This window comes from Octopus bimaculoides, chromosome 6 (genome assembly GCF_046866305.1).
Source record: "Octopus bimaculoides isolate indiv1 chromosome 6, ASM4686630v1, whole genome shotgun sequence".
In the NCBI taxonomy this organism is placed as follows: domain Eukaryota; kingdom Metazoa; phylum Mollusca; class Cephalopoda; order Octopoda; family Octopodidae; genus Octopus; species Octopus bimaculoides.
The window spans coordinates 56938369-56952789 of NC_142933.1; the positions used below are offsets into that span (position 1 = coordinate 56938369).

A 14421-nucleotide genomic window follows, 5' to 3' on the forward strand; every position below is an offset into this window, starting at 1 on the left:
TGACAATTGTTCCTGTGGTAATTGGTGTGCTTGGCAGGTTGAGAGATATTGGAATTCAGACATTCATTGTCAACCTGCAGAAAAGTGCCACCCTGGATTCTGCAAGAATCCTGAGAAAGATTTAAGAGATTTAAAGAGACATGTGGTCACTAAGCATCAAGACATCCACCACCACTCCACTGCTAACTAAAGAAGCATGTAATAGTTATACAAGGGTTTTCAATTTAGACACAAGACCAGTCATTTTGAGAGGAAAAAATTTGTTGATACCATCAACCCCAGTACTTGGCTGGAACTTTATTCTATAGTCTGGAGCAATGAAAGGTTAAGTTGATCTCAACAGAATTTGAACTTAAATACTGCAAGACATTTTCCCAATGCTCCAGTAATTCTGCCAGCTTGCCATCCTAGGGCATGAAGGTGAAAACAATACCAGTAATAATTGGAGGATTAAGTGAGATAAAAAAAAAAACGTGAACAAAAACAAAAAAGCTGTACCTGGACCCTCAACACTACACAATATCAAAAAAATAGCCCTGATAGAAACAGCCCACATCTTATGCAAGACACTATCAATTCAATAACAAGACCCAAGCAAAACAATCTGCAAACATAAGACACTCTATACAGTAAATATCCAATAAAATAAATAGCCACCACAACATGTATTCTACAGGCAGGATACCCAACAGAACACAACTTGCATTACACACACAGTACACAATACAAACACTAATATAACAAAAGACTGCAACCAGACCCCATAACAAAACAATCTGACACAACACAATACCAGGAAGAGTTTGCACTACCCCAAAAACAAAAAAGGAACGCACAATGCTGCACACACCCAAGTAAGCACAGAAGTGTAGCAGGTGATGCAGTAGAAATTTACCTGAAACTATCAAATTTTAAGTAGTAGTAGTAGTAGTAGTAGTAGTAGTAGTAGTAGTAGTAGCAGCAGCAGCAGCAGCTGCTGCTGTTGTTGTTGTTGTTTTTGGTATTGTTGAGGTTGTTTTTAGTACTGTTATTGTTAAGTAAATACTGCTTGTAATAATTTTGCAATTATTTTGTTGCTTTCTTGTTCAGATATTGATGAATGTTTAACTGAAAACGGTGACTGTCAACATCTATGTGAGAATTTTATTGGAAGTTATCAATGTCGATGTAGAACAGGCTACAGACTGGTGGAGAATGGGAAGCAGTGTGTTGGTAAGTTTAATTGTCAAAGAATTTATGGTCTGGTTCTTTAAAATATTCAAACATTAATGATTCAATTGGCAGCCAAAGATAATGGCAATGAATGTAACATGATCATTATTATCCACTCCTCCTCTTCCTCATAATCATCATCATCATCTTAACATCATTATCACAATATATTATCAGCAGCAGCCATAGTAGCATCAATAGCTTTATTATTGTCACTGCTGTCATCATCGTCATCCTCATCATTGTTTCCATTAAGATTATTGATGCAATGTCATTGTTATGCTGTCAACATCATTCAATCATCATCATCATCATCATCGTTTAACGTCCGCTTTCCATGCTAGCATGGGTTGGACGATTTGACTGAGGACTGGTGAAACCGGATGGCAACACCAGGCTCCAGTCTGATTTGGCAGAGTTTCTACAGCTGGATGCCCTTCCTAACGCCAACCACTCAGAGAGTGTAGTGGGTGCTTTTACGTGTCACCCGCACGAAAACGGCCACGCTCGAAATGGTGTCTTTTATGTGCCACCCGCACAAGCCAGTCCAGGGGCACTGGCAACGATCTCGCTCGAAAATCCTACAGGAGCCAGTCAGGCGGTACTGGCAACGGCCACGCTCAAAATGGTGCATCTCATGTGCCACCCGCACAAGAACCAGTCCAGGGGCACTGGCAACGATCTTACTTGGCTTGCCGGGTCTTCTCACGCACAGCCCATTTCCAAAGGTCTCGGTCCGTAGTCATCGCCTCGGTGAGGCCCAATGTACGAAGGTCTTGCCTCACCACCTCAGCCCAGGTCTTCCTGGGCCTACCTCTTCCACGGGTTCCCTCAACTGTTAGGGTGTGGCACTTTTTCACGCAGCTATCCTCCTCCATTCTCACCACATGTCCATACCAGCGCAATCGTCTCTCTTGCACGCCACAACTGATGCTTCTAATGTTCAGCTTTTCTCTCAAGATACTTACACTCTGACGGGTATTCACATTGACATTACACATCCAACGGAGCATACTGGCTTCATTCCTTGCGAGCTTACGTATGTCCTCAGCAGTTACAGCCCATGTTTCACTGCCATGTAGCATGGTTGTTCGTACGCATGCGTCATACAGTCTGCCTTTTACTCTGAGTGAGAGTCCCTTTGTCGCCAGCAGGGGTAAGAGCTCTCTAAACTTTGCCCAGGCTATTCTTATTCTAGCAGCTACACTTTCAGCGCACCCACCCCCACTACTAACTTGGTCGCCCAGATAGCGGAAGCTATCGACTACCTCTAGTTTTTCACCCTGGAATGAGATAGAAGTTGTTTCCTGTTTGTTTGCAGTCTTTATTGCACCTGAACATATGCCACAAACAAAAACTAACTTGCTAGTTAACCTGCCTTTGATGTTGCTGCACCTCTTATGTGTCCATAGCTTGCACCGGGTACATCTTATAGAGTTACTACCTACTCCTTTTCTACATACTGAGCAGGGCCATCTACCTGAAGGGGTAATCAACATATTTAGCATTACTATCACTTTTATTGCCATCATCATTATCCCATCATTGTCATCACCATTCATGTTTATCATTGTTGACATCATCTTCATCATCAGGGTTATTATCCTCATTGTCATCACTAAAGAGGATGATGATAACAATGATGATGACAACAATGATACTGCTGACTACAATGATGATGATGACATTGATGACAACAATGATGATGATGACTCTGTGATGGGAGTCGTTGGGATGTAGATGATGATAATATTGGCAGTGATCAAGGTAAGGAAGATGATAACGATAGTGTGAATGATGATAACTACCAAAAGATAGTTTCAGAGATTATGATGATGATGATGATGATGATATTTCTGATGTTACTGAAACCTATGATTATGATGATGATGTTTTTTTCCAATGACCAATACCATGGGGGATGTGACAGGATGATACATGCAAATGTTTCATCTGGTTTATTAACATTTGACTTTCTAATTATATTGATATGTCAGCCTACCATTCAAAAGATCAATGGTTCAAATCTCCTTACCAATGCTGCATTTCGTCCAACATTTAATTCTCACTGATTCACTTCACCTAGCTGGACTTTGTTAGTTTGCAGTGTTTTCATTCAAGACTTCCTGTCAGTACCAGGGAAGGCATCAGAAAGACATTCTATTGCTTAGGCCTTTTGTCTGATATGAGTTGTGTAATTGCTTTAAGTGCAAGAACCCCACTTCATTAAACTCATCATGCACTGGTATCTTACATGATTTACCAGGATTTCCTATTACAGATATTGATAGAAATAAAATGGTTGAGTGGATAATATGTATTAGACTAGCATCTCATGTATCACTAATTCAAATCCACTACATACATTTTGCTGTTTTGTAACATTATTTTACATTATTGTAAGGAATAGATTCCAAATTTTGGGATAGTGATAGGTATGGCTGATCTTCTATTCGAACATATCTCTTATCATGAAAGCAGTCAAGAAACTAACTCTATCTATTATTTACATTATTTACATTCAATGGATATTTGTCCTCATCTTGTTTGTTGTTAACACGTTTCGGCTTCTTCAGGTGTCTTGGAAAAATTTCGAACCTGGATTCTCATTCCTAAGGTATTTTTCGATGTTATTATTATTATTATTATTATTATTATTATTATTATTATTATTATTATTATTATTATTATCATTGTTCAGTAGTTTTATTTTTATAATGTGGAGTCGGAATCTTGGGGTTAGTAGCCCGCACTCTTAACCACTACGTCATATGCCCGTGGGCAATTATTGAGTGAATTTTAGGGCTTATAAATCTAATATTTTTCTATCCTTTCTTAATACCAGTTCCCATATGCTATTCATATCTGCACTCGGTCTGCTTAGGAGGTGGTTGTGTCCTAGCATATATGCTGCTTCTTTCAGTTTTCATATTTTCCAGTGGTGTTCTCTGTCTATTATTTTAGCTTCATCCCACAGGGGGAGGTGGTCTCCATTTTTCCATACATGATCAGCTATACATGATTTATCAATATCTCCTCATGTCACAGCTTTGCGATATTTGTCTACTCTTATTTTGAGGGGGCAGCATGTTTTGCCTTTGTATAACCTACCACAGCTGCATGGGATGGAGTACACGCAGTCTTTGGTCATATTCTCTTCTATTGGTGGTTTTACTCGAAGGAGATATTTGCAAAGTGTTGTATTACTCTTGAATACTGTCCTGATGTCATATGGGCCGCATATCTTTTGTATCTTTTCGGAGAGGCCTTTCACATAGGGTAGACAGACTGTGGACAGTTTATTGGCCTCATCCTCTCTCTTCTTCATAATTGGAGTGGATAGTATACTTTTGGGGTAGTTGTTGCTTAATAGATCGTTATTGAGCTTGATCATTTCTTCGTGGCGTGTATCACGATCGCTACTTATATTCTTTGCATGATGTTTTAGGCACTGAGCAATCCCTCTCTTTACACTGTATGAATGGTGGAAATTGAAGTTGAGGTATCGTCCAGTGAAGGTTCGCTTGCAGTATACGGATGTCCTGAATCCATACTTGGTGCGTGTTATTAATACATCCAGGAATGCCAGCTGATTGTCTTTTTCTTTTTCCATTGTGAAATGTATGAGCAGCATATGGGAACCCGTATTAAGGAAGGATAGAAAAATTCACTCAATAATTGCCCACGGGCATATGGCGTAGTGGTTAAGTGTGGCTACTAACCCCAAGATTCTGAGTTCGATTTCAATCAGCAACCTGAACACTAATAATAATAATAATAATAACATCGAAAAATACCTTAGGAATGAGAACCCAGGTTCGAAATTTCCCCAAGACACCTGAAGAAGGTTGAAGGGTATATCAGCCGAAATGTTGTGTTAACAACAAACAAGATGAGAACAAATATCCGTCGAATGTAAATAATATACAGAATTCCTCATCCCTTAAATACAGAACTGTATCTAACTCTATTTTTGTGTGTGTGTGTGTGTGTGTGTGTGTGTGTGTGTGTGTGTGTGTGTGTGTGTGTGTGTGTGTTTGTGTGTGTGTGTGTGTGTGTCTCTCTCTCTCTCTCTCTCTCTCTCCCCGTCCTGCAGAAAGAAAAAGCCATTATGTATTGAATAGGCTCAACAAGCAAAGAATGAGTATGTAACATAGTGGGGGATAGGTGTTATAATTTCAGCAGCTATTCTTTTTGGATATACAAGACTGATAATTAAATAAATATAAATCAAAACATATTCCTAGTGAACGTCAGATTTCCAACTAGGGTTAAATATGCAAGTAGTCCTTATTGTTGTTAATGGAGTCTTTTATATCAGTTAGTTCAAGTTGAAGAAGAATTTTGGCAATGTTTTACAGCAACCAGAGATTCTATATTTGGTTTCAAATCATGTACATTTGCAAATTTTAAAACAGAGATTGTAAACTTTTCATCAGTAAGTATCAAATGCAATACAGATTTATTCATTTTCATTGACAAAAAGAACTGCTCACAAACAGGCTTCTAAACACAGTCAGAATTTGTAGGTAAATAGCCTGAGAAATCTGTCTCATGGAAGAAATTTGTTGAACTCTAGAACATCATATGCACAGCTTTTAAAAAAATACTTTATGTAGTATTTTTTACAGCCAAGTTGCTCAAATTGCTCCCTTACCAATTTTGCCATTGTTAATACTATGAGTCAGTGTAATCAGCAACACAATTATTCACAAGATAAATAAAATTACTGCTACAGGCAGAGTATGTTAGTAGAAACATATCATAAGTACAGAACCAACTGTACTTCCTGGATGGATAATAGATGAAAAAGCATGCAACAATGAGAGTTAAAAGGACTCAAACATTCATTCTCTGATAGCATCAATGCTGCTCTGCACCAGTGTATGAAACTATACATTTGGAATACCAAAATTATTGTGATCTCCAGTTGACAATGACAAACAGAATGTCCCACAGTGAAAGCTGTAAAGAATTCTATTGTGTGTGTGTGTGTGTGTGTGTGTGTGTGTGTGTGTACGTGTGCATGTGTGTGTATGCGCGTGTGTGTGTGTGTGCGTATGTGTGTGTGTGTAGTTCAGATTTACAGAAAACAAAAGACAAAGACAGGTGAATGAACAACAAACAGGTGTATTAGTTTAATGTTCCAGAAGAATGCAAAAGTCTTTGACAGAAATGATTGAGAGGGAAAAAAATGGAGAGAGAGAAAATGTGTAAGGATTAATAGTTCAACATGATGAAATGGCCAGAAGAAAGATATATATACAAATGTATGTGTGTGTGTGTGTGTATCTGTATATCTTATATATTAAAAGGCAAGTTGCCTGTGTGTGTGTGTGTGTGTGTGTGTGTGTGTGTGTGTGTTGTGTGAACCACTTCTACAATTTTCAACCGAATTTGACATGTGTGCTCTCTTTCACTTAGGACGTTTTTGTCTTATAATTTTTTCCTCGAAATTCCACGCCTCCAGCATAGATAGACTACTCTCAATTCACCTAGGATTTGGCTTGAGCCAGTGAAAAACATGACACACATGCAGCTGGCAAAAATCAACACTTTACTTTGTCAGCTGTGGCAAGCTCTTATCGACTGCTTGTCCAGCACATAGTTGAGTCAGTCATTTTTGACCCCAGTCTGAAGGAAGAAGGTAGTGTGTTTTGAGATTATGTTGAGATTGCTGTTGAAATTTGTTGAATTTGTTATCGTGTGAGTTTGTTATTTGCTGCTGTTGTTTTTACTGTTCTTTTTCCCCATTGTGGGTGGAAAAAGAAATGTAGCTTTTCAGTATGGAGAGCTATGTGAAGATCATGACGGCAGGGACAGCTGCGCCATTAGAAGCAAGACAGATTGATATTGACTTGGAAGAAATTTTGAGGAGTGTTGAGCTGATAAAGAAGAAGAGAGATACCATTAAGTTGATCCCTCTGCAAGAGACTGTAAAAGAGATAAGTGAAAAAACAGTAATGTATCGCACTCAAGCAGTTGCCACTAACAAGATAGAGAGAATAACAGAAAAAGAAATTGAAGAATGCTTAGGAGAAATTACAAAAAAAACAAAGTACATTGGCAGAGGAAAAAGATTTGGCACGGTGGAGGTGAGGTTTGCCGCAAAGAAAGAGGTGGCCTCACACTCTACCACGATCCTGAGGACAGATAAAGTGGTGTTATTACCCACATACAAGGGAAGGTGCAGTGTCAGAATTAGGATAGCAAGAGTGCCACCCGAGATTAAAACTGAGTGGTTGGTGGTGGCTATCCTGGCTGCAACCAAGGACAACCCAGAACTAGGACCAGTTGGAGAGATGAAAAAGCTGAACTGGTGGGGATTTGGGGTCGAGATGTGGCTGATTGCAACATTTCAGGACATAGAACGGATCCCCTACCAGATTGAGATAGAGGAAGAAAAAACATTGAATGTGGTAGTAGAAGGTCGGAAACCAAACTGTTACATATGCGGTGTGAGGGGTCACATGAAGACTCAGTGCCTTTGTTTCAGTACATGCATAGCAAGAAGGTAGAGGAGAAGGAGCAGGAGAGGGAGACGGAGGAGAAATTACATACAAGGAAAGATAAAAATGAGGAGGATTGTACCCAGGAAGTTAAAGAGAAAGAAAAGAGTGAGGTGAAAGAAACAAAGGAGGGGAGAGATGGTTTTGTCAGCCCCAAAAGAAGGAAGAGAACAAAGGCAGGTGAGAATTTAGCAGAACCAAAGAAAGGTAAGGAAGGACTTGAAGTCAAAAATATGCAAGAGAGAGAGGAAAAAACGATAGAAGAGCAATGTAAATATAAGGGTGCCTTGGTAGCGTATGAGAAGAGTGTGGATGGGGAGAGAAAAATTGCGAAATGGAAGGGACTGGTGAGAGTGAAGCTGTCAAGAGAAGAATTTGATGTGGATGATAGGGGTGTTATGATACCTGATGGAAAGTTTGAGAGATTTATGGATGGATAAAAGGGCCACATTAGAGCAAACTGCCCTTCACAGACCAGAGAAACCGAACAACTATAGGAGGAACCCCAGGAAGAACATATAGAGTTCGAAGGAGAAGAGACTGAAGGAGAAAAGAAGAGTACAAGGAAAATGAGAATGAGAAAAAGGAAAAAGTTCAAGAGACACAGAATCCCACCCCATAAGCACTCAACACCCACCCACACTCTCTTCGTCCCACACTCTCTTCGTCCCACACTCTCTTCGTCCCATCCTCTCTCTACAGATACCAAACCTTCCCACACCCCTCTGATACAAAAAAGTGTACATGCAGAAACAAAATTTCAAACTTCCCCTCCTCAGAAAAAAAAAGAAAAATGGTTATGTACTTATTTATGCATGACTCTTCTAATGAAGGGCTGTGTGATGAAATAACATGGAGAGACGTTAGAGTGATAGACATGTCTAAACATGATAATATCGAAAGATGGCATTGTTGCCTATTATTAACGGAGGAACAGAAAGAAATAGTAACAATCTTTTAAAATAGATATGAATGTTGGAGAATAGACCTGAACACAGATGAGTTACTGTGGTTTATGACATACATGCAGCTGTTGGAAGAGTATCAAATAGACATGATGGCAGGAACAAAGTTTTTTAAAAAAAGTGTTAAAGGTATTAATGAAGCTGCTTGGAGGTGGGGCCAAGGAGTTTCATTTCATTTTTTTCATTTTCATCTTCTCATTCATTTTACATACATTTGTAATTTTATTTTCCCTTTGTTTTGTTTAGTCTTGGTTTTGTATCCTCACATGTTTTGTATTGTCCCCTCTATGTATGGCCCATGTGGGTAATAAAGAAACACAGTATACATTTGCGAGGCTCGTATCAGGCTAGTGTTTTGAAGAATTGTTGATTGTCTTGTGCTGCTTTGCAGCAGTTTTTCTGTTTGTGCTTTCTCTCCGCGTGTGAGGAGAGTTGGCCATACCTGCAAGAAATATGTTTTATTCAAACCTTAGTGGGTCTAAATAATCTTCTTTGGAAGAGGAGCTCGTACAAGCAGTACAAAAGATGGATGAAAGTATAACAAAGAAAAGTTTTGCAGGTCAGGAAAATAGAGGTGGATTTGACAAATTTAAGAAACTACAAGAGAATGGTATGCAGGGAAGGTGGTCACAGAAAGTTGTCATCACCCCAGGATGTACTGAACCATATGGAGAAAAAAACAATCATATACAAGGTATATTCGATGGAAGAGAGGAGAATTGAAAGCATGTCAGTGGAAACAATTGAAAAGGCTTTAAGGCCAATCTGGCAAGATATGACATCTTGCTAGAGGAAGCCAATACGGAACCATAAAGGTGCATTTCAAAACAGCAGAGATGTCCCATTGAGGACAGAAAGAATAGTACTCCTACCCACGCATCTTGGAAGAAGGACTCCCAAGATTAGGGTGAAGGGAATCCCACCCAAAATAGATGTGGCTTGGGTTGCAGTGGCTGTTCTTCTGGGAAATGAAGAACAAATAGCTGTCCTCCAAACCACAAAAACGGAAACAATACACTGGTAAGGCCAAACATTAGAAGTAATCATACAAAGCACAAACGAAAATCTCAAAAAAATGCCTGACATAGGAGATATGGTTAAAAGTCTGGCTGGAGGGCAGAATCCCTCAATGTTTCAAATGTGGCCAAAAGGGCCACATTAGAGCAGACTGCCCTTCACAGAATAAGAGGAGCCAGGAAGGAACTGGAGAAGGTGGAAGAGGCAATAAAGTCGAAGAAGAACTGTGAAAGGTGGCAGAAGAAAGAAAACAGACGAAGGGAAAGAAAGAAAGTCAGAATGAATTGAAACCCCAACCTGGACCCATCCCACCCATAACTTCTTAACCCCCTCCCCCGCAGACACCAAACCCACCCATTCCCCTCTGACACAAAACAAAAACAAAAAGGAAACACAGAGACACAAAAACTTACAAATTTCCCCTCACACAGAAAATTGTTATGCATGCATGATGTACGAAGGAGTAGACATGGAACTTGTGAGTAAAACGACGAAATGGAAGGATGTAAGGTTTGTTAACTTGGAAGGAAGGACAAACATCGACGGATGGCACACATGCATTTTAGTGCCAGATAGATGGAAAAATGAGATAGAGAAATACAAGGTTGGATATAAGTATTGGAAAGTGAACTGTGATATAAAGGTATTACCAGACAGTATGCAGTATGAAGAACTGGTTAAAAATTATCGAATAGACATTTTGAGAAACACAGAATTTAAAGGATAAAAAGGAAGTAAGTGATGCTGCTTGAGGGTGGGGCAAGTAGCTCATTTTCATTATCATTTTCATTGTATCATTCATTTATATCATACATTTAATTATTTTTCCTCGTTTTTATATGTCCCCACATGTGTTTGTATTGTCCCTTCTTTGTAAGCCTCTTGTGGGTAATAAAGAAATGCAGTATTCATTTGCGAGTTACGATTTGCCCCTGTTTTCACGTGAGTGCTCTTTTTCATATAATTATTCCAACTTAAACTAGCCACTTCAAAACTCTTATCCAAAATTAAAAATCTTTAATTCGGTCTGTTTGATTAACATTTTTGCCAACTACATTTTACTATTTTTTGGGTGCTACACATTCACCGCTTTTTCCTTAGGACGTTTTCTATTGCATAAAGAGATAATTTTCCACCATGCCTCAACGTAAAAGATCCAGTATAGGTCAGCAAACAAATGCTGCAAAGAAAAGTAAACGCATGCATGCAAATGAATCCGCTGAGGACACCACTAGGCAGAACTCTCTCAATGCACTTAGGTGGGAACTCTGGTAATGTTATTGAGGAATTTGGATCCACCAACACTCTGCAATGGGACACACCTGATGGTAAAGAAGATGATGTCACATGGTATTTCAGTACATTCAAAAATCACATACACCCCCACCCCCAATTTTCTATGACAGGTTAAGGCCTGGAATCCTCCAAACGTATGCATGACATGTTGCTTAGTCAAATTGGCCCACTTTGGATGACTTCAGCGTGATATTGCTGTGCAATGAGCTGCCCAGAGCAATATTCAGCACACTGAACAAGAAATTTTTCCTCTACTGCTGCTGCACAAGCTTCAGAGACTGCAGCACAATGCACAGTTCGATTTGCAAGAGATACTTCCTCAACTGCTGTTGCACAAGCTGCAGAGACTTTAGCACAATGTGCAGATCAACTTACAAGAGATACTGCAGCAACTGCTGCTGTGTGTGCTACAGAGACTACAGGGGAAAGACAACAACGGATGTTACTCTATGCGGCAAACAGAAAAACATCAGGTAACCATACTCTTGTCACCTTATTTATTTCATTAGCGTAATCTTCACAGTATGCTCTCCGTTAAGTGCACTCAATTGTGAGGTAGGCAACAGATACTACACTTTGCATTTTTTTTTGGCACAGGCCACATGTCAAAGTTTTTGTTCTGATAATGTTGTATGTGCAACCCAGTGAAACAGCAAGTAAACATACTAATTCTCTTGATGTCAAATCTTTAGGCTCAACCTTTTCATCTGCTAAACAGCACATGTCAGCAGTTATGTGGTAAGGAAAATAAACTCAATTACTGCTGGTTTTTTACAGATCGACCTACTGTCCTAATGGAAAACAATGACAATGGTGTGGGCATATGACTCTGCATGTTCATTATTATGCTAAATAAATCAAACAACACAGGGAACATCTGCCATTATGATTTCTTTCATTCAGTGAATGGTCTAATAGCCAAACAGGATACTTAACAAACAGCCCCGAGCAACGCCGGGTACGCCTGCTAGTATATATAAAAGTAAGGTTGTTTGTGTGTGTAAACCCACATAACTTCTGGAGTTCACTACTGATTTTCTCCAAACTGGAAACACAGATTACTTATGTTCCAGAAATGATTTTAGACTCTTAAAACTTTTCATATAATGAGGAACGGGCCCTCTGGGAGCAGAAAACACCCTTTCCTGGGTTACATGGAGAATGGAGATAGCTCTTTGCAAAGTAACTTTCAGAAATTGATAGTCTCCCTTACATCCATTGGTCAAAAAATTATCACAATCTCAATTGGCTGTGTAAAACAGCAATACTGGCTCCAAAAAAAAACAACAATGTAAGTAAAATTAATGAGCAGCTGCAGCAGTATTTTCCTGAAAGTCCTCACATCTATAAGTCAGTTGATACAATCCCAGATCCAGAATAAGTGGTAAGTTATCCAACAGAATTTCTCAATTCATTGAGGACTCCAGGACTACCTCCACACAGATTGGAACTTAAAGTGGGAACTTTGGTAATGTTATTGAGGAATTTGGATCCACCAACACTCTGCAATGGGACACACCTCGTGGTAAAGAAGATGATGTTACATAGTATTTCAGTACATTCAAAAATCACATACACCCCCACTCCCAATTTTTTATGACAGGTTAAGGCCTGGAATCCTCCAAATGGATGCATGACATGTTGCTTAGTAAAATTGGCCCATCACTTACTCCACAAATATTTTGTCGTCAATGCTGCACTTTCCCGTATCACATATTTCAACATAACTAATATATATACAAACTATGCCATTTTAATCCCAAACAATGCCAGGTGCTGGGTATCTCTGCTCGTATATACATATGAATCAAAACAGTTTGATCCAAACTCCTTAGTACTTTGAGTTTCAAGAATGGCACTAATCTTCAGCTATTGGAGTTTGGATGAGAGGACGATTGAAGAGAATCAATGTTTATTAAGGATATTAGCCTGCGATTGGTCAAGTAAGTTTATGCGGTATCACAGTTTGATGTTGGTATTTCAGCAACAACAATTACTTGGAAAATATTACATGGTGAACAGAAAATTGACCACACTGTGAACAGGAAATCAGCCGCGTGGTTGGTGACAGGGAGAAGTAGGAAGAAGCAGTGGATGTGTGAGTATATATGTGTATATGCATATGTGTGTATGCATGTGCCTATATATCGTGCAGATGTATACACACGTGTATGCACACTCATGCATACACATGTACTCATGTGGTTATGTACAAAGGGTGAGGTTATGAAGTAAACAGGCTTGAAGAAGCATTGGAGATTGGTCTTTTCCAGTGCTGCTCATAGGGGTTAGTTGGTGACGGTGACCTTGGTGCAGATGATGCAGGTGGCAGCTTGTACTGAGGAAGTACATCCAGGTTCTCTGTGACCAGTGGCTTGAAATTTACCAGGTCATACCTCTGGTGATGGCAATAGGATAGATCACATTTTTTGTTGATGGATACTTCAGGTTGGTAGATGATGTGCAGATTTTCATTGAGGCAGAGCTGGTAGGTAGGGATGCCAGGTGAATATGGCGGCACTCTGTCGACAATAGTCCATTTGATGCTGGGTGTTTTGTTTCAGAGGTAATGGAGTCACCTCTGAAAAGACGACAGTTAAATGGAGTTCTCTCTATTGCTGGATCTGAATGAGTGCATGTGCTGGGAGTACCTTCCTTTGAAATTATTGGCTGTCATATCCATATAGTGCCATCAGATGATGTAAGGGTGGCTCTGTATACTACAGCCCTTCAGAAGCAGGATGCTTTTAGAGGACAGGTGGTGGAGTTTTGATAGTTGCAGGTTGGAGTTGGGGATTATGTGGGTGCATTTTTACATCTGTTAATCTGTGCAATGTTAGATGCAATGTTGTCTAAGCAGGAGTTAGTAATACTTATGACCTCTGGAGAAATGTTTCTCAATGATAGAAAACATCTGGCTATGTTTGTAGAAACTTCTAGGTTACATGCAGGGGTTAAACCAGATAATTTTCCTTTTCCTAATTCTCTTGGGGTGAGAAGAGGTGGGGTTTGTGGTTCATCCACATAGGTGAGCTTCTCAGAAAATCCGCTCCTAGCCAAAGCATCATTGTGGTGGGGGAGTTACCCTATTAAAGATCTCTCTATTGGCCGAGAGTTTAGATACTGGTTTGCTAATGCCTGATTCCTGGTTTCTAATCTAATTACAATGGTGGGGATGAGCTCTTGTGGATGTATACCATTTTTTCATTTGGCTTCCTGTTGGGATAGTAATTTCCTGTATTCAGGTCTAAGGTTATGTCCAAAAAATCAAGTAGTCAATTGGTGGTAATTGTTATGGACAGGTCGAACTCTTTGAATTTTTTTATCAAGTCCTTCCTGAACCTGTCCATGGTGTGGCCTTTCATATGGTTTGAGATAGCCAGGCTGTTGTCCCTACTAAGGGCCAATCTATGTAGATGGGA

The 14421-nt window shown here is 39.6% G+C and overlaps 1 protein-coding gene and 1 long non-coding RNA gene across 8 annotated transcripts in view; one reads left to right on the plus strand and one right to left on the minus strand.

Annotated features, from left to right (window-relative positions):
- LOC106879572 (uncharacterized) overlaps positions 1–14421 on the plus strand; it is a 650101-nt gene that overhangs the window by 470725 nt on the left and 164955 nt on the right. For all 7 annotated transcript variants that reach the window (XR_016242266.1, XR_016242267.1, XR_016242268.1 and 4 more), the window contains exon 24: positions 1090–1212. Coding sequence is in view for 2 of the 7 variants with exons in the window: in XM_089353939.1 (XP_089210065.1) it covers positions 1090–1212 (123 nt within the window). In the remaining 5 variants the exon portion in view is untranslated. The remainder of the gene's footprint in view (positions 1–1089; positions 1213–14421) is intronic.
- LOC149135132 (uncharacterized) overlaps positions 1–14421 on the minus strand; it is a 255249-nt gene that overhangs the window by 143043 nt on the left and 97785 nt on the right. The gene's annotated exons all lie outside the window — the stretch shown is intronic.